This window comes from Nymphaea colorata, chromosome 8 (genome assembly GCF_008831285.2).
Source record: "Nymphaea colorata isolate Beijing-Zhang1983 chromosome 8, ASM883128v2, whole genome shotgun sequence".
Lineage (NCBI taxonomy): Eukaryota > Viridiplantae > Streptophyta > Magnoliopsida > Nymphaeales > Nymphaeaceae > Nymphaea > Nymphaea colorata.
In genome coordinates, this window is record NC_045145.1 from 18,185,338 (window position 1) to 18,201,909 (window position 16,572).

The 16,572-nt window shown below is 39.7% G+C and overlaps 2 protein-coding genes across 2 annotated transcripts; both read right to left on the reverse strand.

Moving 5' to 3' along the window:
• Positions 1–432: 432 nt before the first annotated feature.
• On the reverse strand, positions 433–5,239 carry LOC116258448 (uncharacterized). The gene is made up of 5 exons (XM_031635609.2): positions 4,576–5,239; positions 3,033–3,199; positions 2,470–2,769; positions 1,016–1,279; positions 433–932 (listed from the first exon to the last, which is right to left on the reverse strand). Exons 1-5 carry the CDS (start codon positions 4,937–4,939, stop codon positions 558–560), a joined length of 1,470 nt encoding a protein of 489 aa, XP_031491469.1. The 5' UTR covers positions 4,940–5,239; the 3' UTR covers positions 433–557.
• Positions 5,240–6,406: 1,167 nt separating this feature from the next.
• Positions 6,407–16,334, reverse strand: LOC116258361 (uncharacterized). The gene is made up of 12 exons (XM_031635481.2): positions 15,817–16,334; positions 15,454–15,657; positions 13,689–13,834; positions 13,342–13,610; positions 10,854–10,942; positions 9,169–9,316; positions 8,586–9,028; positions 7,971–8,473; positions 7,836–7,896; positions 7,451–7,735; positions 7,070–7,331; positions 6,407–6,992 (listed from the first exon to the last, which is right to left on the reverse strand). Exons 1-12 carry the CDS (start codon positions 16,303–16,305, stop codon positions 6,688–6,690), a joined length of 3,204 nt encoding a protein of 1,067 aa, XP_031491341.1. The 5' UTR covers positions 16,306–16,334; the 3' UTR covers positions 6,407–6,687.
• Between the last annotated feature and the right edge of the window lie 238 nt (positions 16,335–16,572).

The window sequence follows — 16,572 nt, forward strand, 5'->3', positions numbered from 1 at the left end:
AACGCTTGAAACTCAAGAAAGACATGCTTCTGTATTAAATGCAGAACAGTAGCCCTACACTAGTTGATTTGCAGCAAATAGACCATGGCGAACACATGCAAAGATCAGATTTTACCAAGTAAGATCAGGGAACACCTAGTTTCATGCTGTCCGTATTCCCATTTCCTCTCTTTCTCTCCCCAGTTTAGTGTATGAATATTTTGTTCCTACACTCGTTTGAGTATCATTTTCATCCATCTGGTACCCTCACTCGCCTTTTTTATGCATGCTTTTACCGCGCATGAGGTATCTTGAACAGCCTGTCTTGTTCCTTTTGATCGCTTATGAAAGGTACTTCACTCGCTTGATCGTTGAGAGGTTCTTCCTCTGAGTGACAGATATATACCCTAAACAACAAAATAAAACCGCGGTGCATGGAAGGGACGATCCGAATAAACAGAACAACAAAATAAATCAGCAGTACGTTGAAGGAACGATCCAAACATACAGAACAGGCCATAAATTGATTCTCTATTGCATCGTAGCAAGAAAAATTCCAACTGTCCAGGGATTGAGCTTTAAGCAGAGTTGGCACCTTTTTCATTGGATAACGTATTTACTTTTCTTGTTAATTCTCTCATCACGTCACTGATCAATGTTTTCTTTCTCAGCCGGAACTGGATTGCCAGTTTCATGGAACTAGATATGGTACCTTTCAACAATGACTCGTCCTCCATGATCTTCGTGGGGAAGTGTCCAAGTGCTATCACACACAAAGCAATAAGAGTCCGAAGCGTGAAGATTTCGTTAGATAGGCCCAATGGAGCTTTTGTTGAAAGCAATTGCAGAGTGCTCAAGTTGTGTTTCTCAACAACATCCTTATCATTCCCCAAGAGTATTCTTATCGCAGCTAATAAGCGGCCATCAACAACATCTGGGCCCCCCAGAGTTACCTGCAACAGAAAATCACATTGATGGGTTGCTCCATAGTCATAGAAAGCAAAGCCATGTTTATTAGTTAGCAGCACGAAAGGACCTTGAGATCGGCACCATCTCCTTCTAAATTTAGAAGCCGCAATAAATCATCCTGCCATGGTGTAGGAGAAGAAAAGTTAGGAGACTGTAGTCCTGCTGCCATGCTTGCAGCATCAAGTAGAACTCCATCGTATTTAAGCTCGATAGTGTCGTATGGATTTTCTGGAATTACAAATCCATAATCCAGGAGTAGTAGATCGTTGCATAGATCACCATAATTCAACAACACTGAATAACCCCGCTGTATCTGCTCTTTGGATACTACCTGCATATGCACAGCGGGAATCATTGAAACATAAAGGCAAGAAATAAACACCAGATCCATTTTAGTAAGAACATAAGGCGAATACTCTAGATTCCTATCAAGCATGAACTCAGTGCAAGGGCAGAAAATAGAGGATTGATGTCAGAAATTGAAAACACTATAAGTGAAGTAGTACCAAAAAAAAAAGGCTCATAATATTAGCAGGAAATAGAAGGCGTTCAGTATCAGGTGCTCTTGTTTTATTGACATGTTTATCACAAATACAGTTACTCAGAGATTGTTGAATTCTTTAGACTTCAATGTTGTTGAAAACAGGAAAAACCTGAACTGAGATCTTCAAATGGATCATCCCATGCAGCAAGTATTGTGTTTCAATTTAAACTTTAAACATAACACTTTTAGTGCAAAAATGTTCTAATAAAGCTGTATTCTGTTGGTCAAGAAAGAAACCTAGTATGAACATATAATCTTGCCAATGCTAATGAACAATGCAACAGGGTCATCTTAACAGCGCAAACTTTACATAATGAACAGACTGGAACGAAAAGAAATTACTAAGACACACTCATGAGCAGTACTGAATCAATATTTCCCAACCTAAATCACATGGACTTGCCAAAAAACATTGCCAAAAATCAACCTGGGTACAGCAACTAGCGATTTTTTTCTTCTTTCACAGAATCGTTAATAAAATGATAGTTTGTTAATAGTTATTTGAAAATTTCTCTGTCTCACCTTGCTGACATAGTTGTCAACAAGGCGATACTTCAACTAGACACACAAGAATCACAAATAATAGCTGAAAGTCACCCAAAATTTATAATTGATAGTCATGATTATGATGTTGCTATTTACAGTTAGAGGTGAAACGTCTGGATAACTTAAGAAAAGAAATTTAGGGAACGGTCTTCGTCAGTGCTTCTCTTTTCAAAGAGATTAAATTGAGTTATATAATCAGAAATTCTGTTGAGAAGAGTATGGTGGATGGAGATGGTCACAAAACAAAAAGAACTAGGAAAGAAAAGAATAATAACAGAAAAGTAATAAACATATTTCACAAACAGGTACATAAAAAAATGAAGATAAAAAGAGATACAATAGGAAATTCACTTCGGTCATAGGGTATACACTCAAGGTACCATACAAAAAAAAGTCAAGCACACAAAGCGAAAGCTGAAGAGGAATCACACCTTAACTATTGCTTCTGGACTTTTGTTATCTTGTTCCTGGATGATTTCAGCATTAGGTTCAAAACTATGGTTGCACATATCAATAAGAGGAAGAAGCATTGGGATATCACTTTTTGAGCCATGTGGCAGAGCTTTGCCATGCAATCGGAATGCCCTAGTTGAGACAGCCGCCATGGCCCAGCCAAGAGCAGAAGCATCAACATCTTGACCTCTGAAAGGATGATTCCTGAAAGAAACGTCCTCAAGTGTCTGTTTGACTACTTTCTCAAAATCAAGTAGAAATCTGCATCTTTTATTAACCTGTTACGAATCAGGTTGGTTAGAATAGAACAAGTGAATCTGTCTTTCTATGTTCTCTACATAGACATTTCTGATTGAATAGACAAAAGATTCAACTGCATCTGGTTCGGAATTTTAAAGAGGAAAAAAGTAATAATTCACTTTCAAGAACTGCAAAAAAGATTGTGAAACACCAAAACTTATCTTTGAGGCATCTATGACCTTAAATCTACCGCACATGATAAGATTAATTTTCACTTTATGCATAAGTCCAAAAAATATACCTGGTGAACAATTGGAGCATACTGCAGATTCTTTATCTCATCCCCTGAGAAGAAAATAGGTGTGCTAAATGCTTCAGGCAAATTACTAATGTATGGCCACCAGAATGATCCCACGGTTGCCCTTTCTTGAAGAAGTCTCAATCCCAATTTTAACGCCCAGAGCTCCTCTGCCAATGCTCCAAATAAGGCCTCATTTTATTCTAAAGAAAAAGAATCAGACTGACCTAACATGACAATGAAGCCACAAAAGAAAAACTAAGCTATCAGGAATTCATCGCCACAAATAAGACATCCAAGAAATCTGAAGAGTAAACTGAAAAATTCATGCCAAATTTAGACTTTAGGTCACCGTATGCTAGAGGGTTTCCAGGTTTACGTTCACATGCTTAATTAGGAATTAATTATGAACACTGAATTATCAGCCCGTCAATCATCTAAGAATACAAGCAAATCTTTTATACTTCCAGCAGGCACATCGGCTCTTCAAGTCCCGATACTGCATTAGCATGAAGCAAATAAAAGTAGACCACCTAAATGCTGTAAGTGGTAAAACAGTAAGAGAGACTTGAATAATAAAATATGACAACACAACCATTTTCCCATAAAAAATAGTGACAAAGATGTGCGTAATTGATTTTGTAGAGTCAACATAGTTGCTGAATTGTGATGCTTAGGTAGGAATTCACAACTGCTTGAAGAACATCCCGATTTTTTTCGGAAAGGTTGAAACCGAAAGAAACATGTTTTCCAATAAAAATTAGTTTTTCTTTTCTACCCTTAGCAAATGGATCGTGATTTCATTTACATACGTTAATGGGCTGTATAGATGCCTCATCTTGGACGTTTTTCCAGCACAGATTGACTTTAAGAACTGAAAATGAATCACTCTGCGAATGATAGAGCCTTTGTTGGCACACCGTGTCAAAAATAAGCTACATAGTAATGGAATGAACTGCAGGTGCAAATCGATGGCAACAGGAGCTTCAGAACTTTGGTACTCCAAAGCCATAAGAGCAGGAAAATTATGCTTCGGTATGCATACTCAGCATATCATTTCTTGCTCCCCTACAGCCTTTTTCTCATGATGGGAAGACTGTTCACCTAAAATTCTCGACTTGCTGGGGCACCTTCCACATCCCACTTCAATGGATGCTGGAGGTTTCGTATTAGCAACAGAAAGCATACACGCCTTTAATGGAATCGCATTGCGTTTCATATCACGTAGCTGCACTGAATTTTATATGCCGGCATAGACTTAAAACATATCACAAGAATATTTTCGCTTCAATCCCTTGAGGCTTGAGTGTCAATCTTATCATCCCTTTAAGTAAAACGATCTCCTCTCTGTAATTGCACAATTCTTACAGAAATAACAAAATAAAACCTCCTGATGAATAAATTTATGATAATTGTATGACGACCATGATATGAACAACGAAGTATGGTTAAGTAGGGAATCCACTCTCAAACTCTTGATGATGTACCAGCAAACCACCAATCAATTACCATCTCAAAGAATGCTGCAACAGATAAAGGCGTATACCAGGCACTTTCGAAGCAAGTTCGATGAGAAGAGCGTGTGAACCATCTCGAGCGGACTCGGGAGGGTCGAAGGAGAGAGGAAGATGAGTGGGGAGCCTAATGAGATCAGAACCGCTTGAGATTTCCTCGGAGGCGATCAAGTCCAGGCCAGTAGAAGAATGGCCGCCACTACCAATCCTCAGACTCTGGTGCACGAAACCTCCTTCCCTCCTTACCCAACTCACCAGATCAAGTGGGCGAGGAACTAGACGTGAAGAGAGCGATGCAGAGACAGTGGTGAGCTTCCGACGGCCGAAATGTGGGGCGATGATCGAGGAAGCCATCGCCACCACCACCATTTTTTTAACTCCGGAAGGAACAACCATGCTCTATGATACTTTTATCCGTTCATGCACACAACCAACCGCGAGGGGAAGAGAGAGAGATGGAGAGGAAAGCAGATTAAGCCTGGACTGGTTATTGAGTAAACCTCTGTAGGTTCCCCTTTCAAGCCTGGGGTTAATCTTCTTATTCAGACCCATTCTTTACCGGATACGATGTTGGGGGCCTTTCGTTTGTATGTTTCGACCAAAGACTTTGCAGGAACCGGAGCGGTGACCACCATGGCCTGCGAAGACCGGAGACGCCCTACCCTCTTATGGGATAACACGGGAATAGCCCTCAACTCTAGCCGATTTCTTGAAGAAATTATTATCTAAACCGTAGGTGCTGAGGTATAATTCAGAAATTTGTCTCCGTGAATATCAAAATAAACATTTCAGATCTGAAATGTGTAACTTTTTATAGTACAACTGTATTATGTCCGAAATCTGAAAGCCGTGAATAACACCGCTTCGGAGCTTCCAGGGGCGCACCACACATATAAGTAGGCAGTGGACAGGTCGAAATCTTCACTAAGCAATGTCCATGTAAATTGAACGCATGGACCATATGCCAGCCAGATGAACTTGTGTTGTTAGGCAGACTAAGTAATGAATAGGAAACATTAGTGTCTGGCCTTTTCAAGCACAACCGAAGAATAATCTGGTTTGGGTTTACCTGATCTGATTTCCCTTCAAAAGGCCAGTTTTGAGTTTGTTCTTTATTGCCATCCTCCCTTCATGCCTCCATTAGGAATCCCCTCAATACAGTCAAAACAGGGGAAGAAAACAGCAGACTTTGTCTCCGTCCTTACAAATATAGGCAACACGTCTACAGTATTTCAGTATCTTTCTCAAGCATTGAGGTTTAATCCGAATACGTAACTGTAACGCTGACTTTAACGAAGCAAAAGGAAGGGGGTAAAATTACATGGACGTCTTATTTCTGTCCTGCCAACGCAGAACATCACACCAACGAAAAAATTAGATTGCAAAGAGCACCAAGATTATTAATTACAAACACTCGTGCAGCTTTTCAGCTACAGATTCGAGCAACCGCAAGTTTCATTTGCCGTTGACGGCAGAGTTGCATATCAGTCTAAGAGGAATTGCATGAAGATTGAAGGTGCAAGAGGCCCAAACTAATCGGACTCATGTAGCTAGACTGAGTAGCATCAGCCGCAGCCAAAAAATTCGGGACCCCTTTAGCTGTAGCCTATCCATTTGCAACCCCATCTCTTGAAAGCAGTGGAGATTCAAGGACGGAAAAATCGTTCTATGCTTAAGATGAAAAAAATCGTAACCAGCTACCGAAATGACATGCAACAAAGATCAAAGCTAGCGTTTATCAATTGCCCGTCGAGACTAGTGTAAGCAGTAACATAACGACAGTGCCGCGATGCCTACATATATGCAGCATCAAACGGCGGAATATCAGACACCAAGGCCCTTTTGTTCTCCAAGGAGCAAAAATAACAAATAAGTACTTTTCCGATAGAACATCACAACATTCTTGTATCACATATAAACGGATATGTTACACAATTCCAAAAACCGCCAAAAGTGATGTGCGAAATCCACGGGAAATTAGCGGGATGAAGATTTGCATAAGGTATACAAATCGTACAGATGATGATGACATTGACAATCCATATAATAGCCAATCGGCTACTAGGTCCAGGTTTAGTTAATCTTTTGTCGTCGTTCCAGAAATGCAGGGTGGTGCTCATGTGAACGTTTTAAGAGATGTATCTTCAGCTCTCATCAGAAGAAGATGATTCACTTGATGTTACTTCAGACTCTTCTTCGCTTGTTGACATCCCCAACACTTTACCCGTGATCCTTGCCATTGCTTCTGTTTTACTAGTCCGCTGAGAGCGAGTAGTAACTAGAGCAGGTGTCCTTGACGCCACGTTTGCTGGTAACGGTATATCCTCATCTGTTGATGAAGTGTCAATTTTAGTGTGCTTCTTTTTCACTGTTCTTGTTCTTGCTGCAGGAGTAGTAACATCAGATTTTGCTAGCGCTTCTACATCAAAGTCATCAAGCTCCAGCTTGCCTGTAAAGAAAAGGCTCAAGGTTACATATCTAGTAATATTATAGAATAATATTACAGCAAGTCGGATATAAACCTACCAAGCAGAATCTTGATCTGTTCACTTGAAAGTAAGCGATCTGGATCTTCATCTTGAGTTTTAAGGTGAGTCGCCATTGACTTCAAATCCTTCAGAACTTGGTTGTCAGATGTTATATATCCAACCATTTGATTCAGCAGCATCCGCATGAGTTTAAGAGCATCTTGCTGTGAAGGGCAGAATCTTAATGAAACAACTACTCTACATAATGCCAATATGTAAGATTTTCCTGCGGCAGTCCTCTTCACATGACACTTCAGCACCTAAATAATACATGAACAATAAAGTTACTGCATGAGGTCATTTTTTTATCAAAGAGGAAGAAATAGAGTTCAGAGATTGCAAAACAAACGTCAAGAAAAACTGCATCTCGATGGACTACCTCAACAGCAAGGCGAATAGCAAGCCCTTCCTCTCTGCTATCTATATCAAGATGATCCAGATCCATGCCACTTCGGTTTCCTCCTGATTTGTCATTGCTACTCTCTTCCCCATTTTCTCCGGGGAATTTGTACAGAGAAGTCTGCATCATTTGCAGCATGAAGAGTGACACTTGAGTTGCACGCCTCCTCAGATTAGAAACCACTGTTGGCGCCCCACCAGGATTCCCGAACATCCCAGGCCAACTGGAGCGCATAACTGGGACAAATGCTTTTGAAATGCTCTTCTGTACATGAACATGAAATCATCAGTTTATTATTTGATTGGCACATCATATATTTTGACAAGGATGGCATTAAATTGATACGACAAGGTTGTACACTTGCCTTGTGGTTGGCAGAAAGTGCAGGAAATTGCTCAAAGAACACTGATAAACACTGTCTTAACCTGTCAACATACGATACGCCAACTTTGCATGTTAGAGTACCAACAAGATAGCAAGAAATATAATCGTCACTCACCGAGGCAGCTTGGTTTCTTCACTAAAGTACAATGTAATGAGTTTCTCCAGTATTAAGGGATGCATTGAAGCTGAAAGGCTTGGATAACCTTTACTCTGCAAAAGCATTTTTGCAAATCCTTCAGCCAGAACACCTCCAACTGTTTCCAGTCCATCAATTTCTGTACACTCATCCCAGTCGTTTCTCTCAAGCCCAGAGTACAAAAGTTCGAGAATTCCACTCTTTGGGCTGCCATCATCGCTGGAGCTTTCATTGTTCTGATTTTCAGTGCCAATTTGCTCTGAGGAATTAAGCCCAACTGCTTTATCAACCTCCTCAGGACCATGCCACATTGCTAAATCAAATAATGCCTTAGCAGCCACAATGGAAACGGAAGAGGGGCCACTAACAAATGAAAGCCTCAGTTGCTTCAGGACATCCTCTCTTGGCCTTCTCTCTAATAAGCCAAAAAGGCCAAGATTTCTAACTGCAGCTCTTTGAACATCCACGTGGATGTGCTTTGCCTGTCCATTAAATCAAGGATTTAACTCTATAAACTGAAACCTTAAAGAACTTGAGGTCATGGTAATATTTCACTAAAATCTGCTAAAAGCATTGTTTTCAAACTATACTCACTGCTGGAAGAATCAGTGTCTGCAGCAATTCTGAAGGATTTATGGCTTTCCCTTGCAGGCAAAGAAGGGATCTTGCATTTTCCAGTAGCAAGCCAGTCACAGCAAGGCAATGCATCCACTGCATGAAATCAGCATCCCTTTGCCGACAAGGACGAGCCAGCTCTTCAATAACACTGGTGACAACCTCCTCAAATTCTCCTGGTGAAGCGTGCACACATTTTGCTAGCTCCGCTACTGCTTTAGCCCAATCTCTATCACCACCAAGATTTATGCCGTCACCAAGGACAACCTTGTTTCCATCTTCTTCATCAATTTCATGCTCAAGTGGTGCATGCAACAGCTCCTGCACAAATTCGGCAGCAACTCTCCGGTTTGTAGTATCAGAAAAGTCTAGCATGACCCCAAGTAACAGCAGTTGCCTGGTTGAAAACCGATATGTCACTCCTGAAAAAGATTGTAAAGGGAAGATCATGAAAATGTTTTACAACATGAAAAGAAAAAAGTGTGTTAGAGTTGGAAAATCAAAACTGCGTAAGGAATTTTTTTTTGAAATGCTTATTCCAAGCTACAATTTGGCGGCTTGCCTGCATCTACATGTGATTTGATTAGCTTAACAAAGTCGGAAACAGTTGCAGGAAGAATCCTTTCCAAAAGCTCATTCCTGTCTGAAGCTTCTGCTGCATATACAACTGCTTCAGTACCTGTTGTTGCAGCAGCATCACGTCCTCTTGTCTACAACCAAGTAACACAAAAAAAAAAGTCAAAATTTCGCACCACAAAATGCAAATAGTCAGAATTTATATTTCAAAGCTTTTAAACTTTCAAAGTGCACACGGAACAATAAGGCTCACAAGTTGCCAAACCAATTGCACAACCCCAAAAACAAATGTCATAATTAGACCAATTTATGAACCTAAAAAAAAGCTTGTCATGAGGGCGCTCCCACATGCATAACAACACTAAGCCAATGCAGCAGCCAGTTTACAACATGCATGTGATAGATGAAAATATTTTCTTTGAGATTGTCTTGGTATGCATCGTTAGCTTATAATGTAATTTTCATATGTGTGTTTGAAACTTTCGTAGTATAATTCTCTTTTATGATTTGATCTACTTGATGATACAATTGTATGGTTTATTAAAACGTTGATCTGAGACCCTGTAGGCTGGGGCTTGTCTCCTGAACCGTATATGAGCTGCCTCGTATGGCTTCCCCCACCCCCTTCTTCCTTCCACATCATTTTTTTCTGTTATTGTTATCACACAAGGAGAAAAGGTAGCTCCGAGCACAAAAAGACTTAGGAAAATCCCTTCACCCTCCTATTCAATGGGGCCCTGTAGTTATATAACATGAATAACAGGAGTTTCATTACTAATGCTTTTGACAATGTAACTGCTTCTTGATGTGTTTTCTTATAATTCATTTTGTGTGTGTGCGTGTGTAGATACATGTATTTACTATTTATATAAACACAAAATGAATGTTTTGATTTCAGTGCACGTTTGGTTTCTCTTGGCTTGTGCATTCAATAATTTTGTTACTGTCATAACAGCTGTCTTATGCAGTTAATAATCTACCATGTTGTCTAATGCATGCATCATATTTGAGGAGTCAATCTCAACTCGGGAACACGCCTACAGCTGTCTTACATATCTCGCTATGTGTATCGCATCTTCACATTCAATCCTACTACACATCCATGTTGATCACATAGTGTTCACAATTCTTCAAAGTTCACAACTGACTCGTATCAGTTATATCCTACAGTTCACTGAGCAATTATGAGCAGGCATTTAGCTGGGAAGCCTCCATACCTTCACTTTCCCAGTCAAAAGATTCTTCTTTTTTTTTTTAACACTTCTGACTGCGACTACCTGTTACTGCCGCAGCTGTCACCACAGTTTTTGTTCAAGAAAAAGCTATTTACAGAGTAGTAAAGAACCCATAGTTCACTATAATGGAACAGATATTGTGCCCAATGAGCAAACTTTTGTGTCATGCACAGGAAACTGACATTTATCACTAAACATGCTCACATTGATAGGCATATTTTCATAGGGAATGCAAGTATTGCTTCATATTTTCATGTAGGTGTCCACACAGTAAGCATGACTCACACAAGGCATGCAAGACAGTCTAACATAGAGCATGTGGAATAAAATATGCTTCATTCTAGATACATTATGATTAGGTGTACTTGCTACTTGCTAAATAAGTCATCCGTCAAAAAGACAACGAAGTAGTAGCTATTTCCATAAGAGTCCATACTTGTGCCTCCATTTGCAAATTCCTGCACAATTTTCTCCAATATAAGGCGACTTCTGGTTCCATAACCTGTATGCTTGAACCTTTTTGCCCTATCAAAATTTCAAACAGTATCATATACCAAAAGAACCCAGTAAGCAATTCACATGCATGCATACACATTTCACATAGATATAAGCACTGTAAGCCAACTGAACAAGTCTCCCCTAAATACCATATATTTGTTCCTCCCCTGGCTAGTCTAGTAGACCTCGCTCCCCTCCCATGCCCCTAATCTTAAACAGAACACCCAATTATTAAACATATGTTGCACTCTTTAGTTAGGGTTCTGGAAAGACTGATGTCCTCCAGGCTAAGGCAGTATCACCAGCTTCAACCTGCAGGAAGGCATGAACCCTGCTTGTAATGTCACATAGGTGCTTCAAATAGGCTGCTGCACCTAAGCCAGATGTGCAATTCTTGTGGTGTGTGCCAGGTGCTTTGTGGGCATCGTTTTTAACGATTGGTTATGCTCCAATTCAAATATATACATTTGTTATATATTCATACACATGAGCTCCTTTCACACACACACCCTTTTGAGAAAAATGGTGACTTGCACCATAGCTTGTGCAGTTGAATCTCATTATATTTCTTATATAATGGATCCCTAGGCCTATCCCTTCAACCAGTTGATAAGCAGCCCAGATCATTTTGAGTTAAACAGACTTTATGGTTCCCTTCAAAATGTGTAAGTCCTAAAAGATAAGTGAGCAATGTTCATTGTTGATAAGAAAAAACAAAATGAAATTACGATCACAAATAAAATAGTGAAATTAGATGGCAGGAATGACTGCAAAATTAGGACACAACAATTTTTCTTGTGGAAATCATCAATCAGAGACTCTGCTTAGAGGGCTTGAAAATTGCCACGAGCCAGCTCTAGCATGATCAAATGAAACCAATTGATGGCAGGTGCTTAGAACAGCTGAAGCATTATCATAAAATCTTTGCTGAAGCAATAGAAGTAACCACTTTTATGAGTTGCCATGGCATGTTCAATGTCTCTATCTTGTTGTGCAAACGATGAAGATGCTTGCTAACAGAAGTGTCCCTATAGCACAACTAAACCCCAATTGGATTACCTTATACTAGACCAGAGTGGTCAGACTAATCCAACCGAAAAATGATCAAGTCCTAGGCCTTGTCTGGTCTCCTTAGAATTAAATAAAAGCAAGCAAAAGTACTAAGCAGAAAAAGAACATTATATAAATATAACCAATGTTCTATGTAACATAGCAACATAGCACATTGTATGATATGATACATTGCACAACTGTGAAGGAAAATAATGTAAAACACCCATGAATTTGATGGGTGTAACTATACCATATTGAATGCAATTGGTACATCCCCATATCGTGCATTACACTGGAATGCAGTTGTAACCATTGTCACATATATCATGTATGGGTATTATACGGCAAGGAATTTTTCGGGTATAATACTCAAAGTTGTATATCTCGGGAATATCTCGGCAAATTTTAAAAAAAAATGAAAACATTTAATAAATCCTAAAAAAATATAAAAAATAATTAAAAATTTTAAAAAACGCAAAAATGTGCAGAATATGCATTTTTTCATGTTTTTTATGTTCTGGCATTTTTTAAAAAAGACGTGTCTAGTTGCCGTTTTATACAGCTGATTTATTTCTTGTGTATTATACATGTTTTTTCGAATAATACACGTTTATTGTGACAATGGTTGTAACTTATTTTACACCATGAAAACACAAAAGAGTGTTAAAAGGTTTTATTTTTATTTTTCTTTTTCTTTTTCTTTTTTAAGCCAGGTTGCACAAATTTCTTAAGCTTGACTATTAAGTGTGATGTAAAAATCATTCTTACACATTTGAAGGAAAAAATATAAAATTTACGCTGACTTTGAACAACAAAAATACAGCTTTTCTGGTTTCCCTTAAAAGATCCTATTCTCTACTCATTTAAAAAAAAAAATCAAATGTTATGGTCGTGCATATATGCGTGCATGTGTGTGTGTGTATAGATATGCTCAAATCTTTTAATCGCTATGCACACCTGTTACTATGTCCATGCCTGTAACAACACCAGTCCAACATAGGTTCAGTCCAACATATAAATAAGATTTTATAGAAAACTTGAGCATGACATTATTAAATTCTCGGTTTATTCATCTATCTATTGGATTTTCATCTCTTAATTATTCTTACATCTTGAAGTTTGAACATTCTACAAATCTACATCCATTTGTGTTGTTAGGTCTTTGAAGTCTGAAAAGATGATTGATAACACCACATAGCAAAATCTAGTTTCATGTGTGTGTATGTGCATTCAGGTGTGCTTTCTTCAAGGACGTGTGCGTGCATGTGCATGAATTCAAGTGAGTAGGTGCATCCATGTAAGTATTTTTTTCTTGCATGGGTCCATCCACACCTATCAGCAGTTAAGAGGGCAAGCAAGCTGAAAAATAGTACCTCCATTTTCCTCAAATGCTGGAACCAAGAAATTCCTAATGCTTTGATCTTCTTGAACATGCGCCATTCCTGATCTTAGAAGCTCATCTATTACTGCTTCTCCAACCAATTCGTACGTCTCCACATCAAGAAACTTTAGCAAGGAAATAGGATCACCGTTACAACACTTCATTAGCCACGCATCTTTCATTAGCTTTGTGCACTCCTTCTTTACAGCTGGGGACCTATCTACAAGCCCTCTTTGAAGAATAACAGTCCGTTGCTTGATGCTTCATGCATAAACGAGAATGTAAATAAAGAAGGCTAGAAAGCAAGAAACTGTATAGATCTAAAAGAACCTACCTTACCTCAAAGTCTGGATTGGAAATTTATTAGCCAAAACATAGTATGCAGCTTTCCTCACCGATTCATTTGGATCAAGTGTTCTCTCTATGATGTCCAAAGATGTGAAATTTGAAGGAGGCATGGAAAGTACTAGCATTTTCCGAACTTCCTGGATGAGTTATTGGTACAAATATAAGTATTTTTTAAAAAATAAAATTTATCAGCAAAAGTAGGTTTCACCCGTCAAAATGATGGTTCCATTGTTATAACATTGTCAAAATAATTGCAAACTGCAAACTAAATGGTGAGTTGCCCAGGTGGAAGTAAATTCAAAATAAAAAATAATAGGACATTAAAAGCAAAAAGGTGATAACTGAATTATAAAAAGAGGGAAATTATGAACTTAAGCAAGAAAAACCTAAGCTATGTACTACCGTATGTTCCATTGGTGTAGGTGCACAGTCCGATGCAGAGCATCTTCAAAAAACTTGAGTGGAGGGAAACAGCACATATACATGGAGTCATGGAGTCATGGAGTCATAGAGACACACACATATATCTGGAAACAATAAGATTTTAAGCAAGCAAACACACACTTGTATTCATAACACATAAATTGTGAAGGTTAAAATAGACCAAAAATGCAAAATACGATTTTGCCATGTCCAGCCATCTCAACCCCGACGTGGAAACTGGAAACCTTGTAGGCATGACCATCAGACCATGTAATATAGGTCATACCAAGTGCATAAAATTTTTCAGGCTAATGCTAAAAATGGAAATTATTAGCTCTAGATGACAGCAAATATCAAAACTTCTCCACAAAGTCCCTAACACTAGAGTGAGGATCAGCTCACTCCCCGGGAGGCCTTAAGATGTGGCCCAGCCATTAGGGTCATTTACCTGGTACTTTCGTCAGTACATTGACAATACTGGCCCCACCATTTGAGTGGCCTAAATCGCCAACCTAATCTCAATTCTGCAAACATATTATTACAGCTTATGAAAATCAACAGAAGTATGCCTCAACCGCATCAACTATCTGCTTGAATTTTACTTGCAACGCACAAGTCATGGACTCTAAGGTAGCAATTAATGAACGAATAACAACAGAATCAGTTTTTCCTATCAAAATGCAGAAAAGGTCTGGCGGTTTCAATTGGTCATAACCACAAATAGGTCGAGACATGATTGAACAGTTTGATAAGTATGGATTTTTTCATTCTTAAGATTACTTTTCAAATATTTTGATTTTATTTTTAAATGTAAAAAATGGTAAATGAACTAATTCACACCGATACTCCTGTACATTTGTAGAATTATTCATATTCATTACCGACACGGACAACATTGGTGCCTGGGAATTGGAGAAGCAGCGCCACTTTTTTATTTCGTGAACCACGTGCAGAGGAAACGTGATAAAAGAACACAAACTTCATCCTTGAGCAGAAAACTGCTCATTCCCACATTTTGGACTCCAGAGAAGGCTCAGCGAATAATTTGCCAAAGGAAATAATCACTCCAATGAGCAATAGAAACAGAAAAAAAAAAAAGGTTACCCCCACTAACATCTCCCAGTAATTACACAACAGACTCGTCAACCAACAACCTCATTCAAGACATATTTTGGCTACACTTGTACGAAGAAATAAAAGCAACAATGGCAAAAGGAATATCATTATTTTACTTGTACTCGTTGCAGATTAAGCAATTTTTTTATCGACAAAATTTAATCAACAGGTAAATGAACCAAAATTTCCAATTATTTTTAATTAGGAACCAACTTACGGCATTCGATTCAGAAGACAGAGATTTCCTGAACAGCTCAACAACGTCCCCATTCTCCGCATCGACGGCGAAACGAGCAAGAGCACGTACAGCAAAAGCCCTAACTAGAGGAATCTTATCTTGTATTCTCCCCTTCATACACTCAACCAGTTCATCCCACAATTCGTCACTCACTTCAGCATCATCTGGAAGCTGCATCATGATCTGCCAACAAACAAAAGCCTCATAAAAACAGCCAGAGAAGATCAAGAAACCTCCATCCAACAAACCAAATCCCCCGAACAACGATAATTTTGCGAACAGAAATCGAGGCGATCACTTCGTGGAAAAGGGGAAAAGAGAAAATCTCTCTAAATTGTAAACCTCGGAAACGATCTGGCATGATCTGAACCGAACAGCCTTGTTGGAAGCAGCGGAGGAAGCGAGGAGAAAGCGCAAGAAGTCCTCCAGGAAGGCGTCGCCAGGGCGGGCGGCCTCGGAAACAGCAAAGAGGGCGACAAAGCGGACGAGGCGCTCGGTGGAGGGGGCCCTCTTGACTGTGGCGAAAAGGGGAGAGAGCATGGTGGTCCAGCAGTGGGTGAAGTCGAGATCAGGGTGGGAGGAGGATCGGAGACAGCCCATCTCCTTGAGCTTCCGGCCGTGGGCGGCGAAAGAGTGCTGGCACTCATTGAGGATCCGACCAATCCTTTCGAGGAGCTGAGTCCTCCCACTCCTACCCTCCTCCTTCTCCGCCTCCGCCTCCGCCTCCTCCCCTCTCGCGCTCTTCGCCATTATCCCCTTCCTCGTCTGCAAGAACTCTTTGTGCTCGTTATCTCTTCTCCCTCCACCTTCCCCTTTTGGGGGGAAGAACATTTTCGCGCCTCTTCACCGTTTGAACTGTGGTGGTGACGCAAATTACCAGAACAGCCCCAACGCCCGAACCGCGTCACATGCGTACCAGCTCCCCGCTACTCCCCCATCCATGTCATGTGGAGCTTGATGGATCATAGTAATCAGCTACTTTGGTTGGTGAAGACTCTTTTTTTTCATCAATACTCATGATGTGACAACCGCCAAACTATTGGCAACATTTTTTAGTTCAATCATCCTCAAGTTATTGACTATGCATATCCTCTTTAG

What these genes read in the sequence shown, in the direction of transcription:
- LOC116258448 (XM_031635609.2), bottom strand. Translation starts at nt 4,939, where the DNA reads ATGGTTGTTCCTTCCGGAGTTAAAAAAATGGTGGTGGTGGCGATGGCT. An exon ending in GTCCAGAAGCAATAGTTAAG is followed by an intron (nt 1,280 to 2,469) that starts GTGTGATTCCTC and finishes GTGCATATGCAG; the next exon opens with GTAGTATCCAAAGAGCAGAT. An exon ending in GAGATGGTGCCGATCTCAAG is followed by an intron (nt 933 to 1,015) that starts GTCCTTTCGTGC and finishes TTTCTGTTGCAG; the next exon opens with GTAACTCTGGGGGGCCCAGA.
- LOC116258361 (XM_031635481.2), bottom strand. Translation starts at nt 16,305, where the DNA reads ATGTTCTTCCCCCCAAAAGGGGAAGGTGGAGGGAGAAGAGATAACGAG. An exon ending in ATTTGCAAATGGAGGCACAA is followed by an intron (nt 9,317 to 10,853) that starts GTATGGACTCTT and finishes ACTTGGTTGTAG; the next exon opens with ACAAGAGGACGTGATGCTGC. An exon ending in GAAGAAACCAAGCTGCCTCG is followed by an intron (nt 7,897 to 7,970) that starts GTGAGTGACGAT and finishes GTATGTTGACAG; the next exon opens with GTTAAGACAGTGTTTATCAG.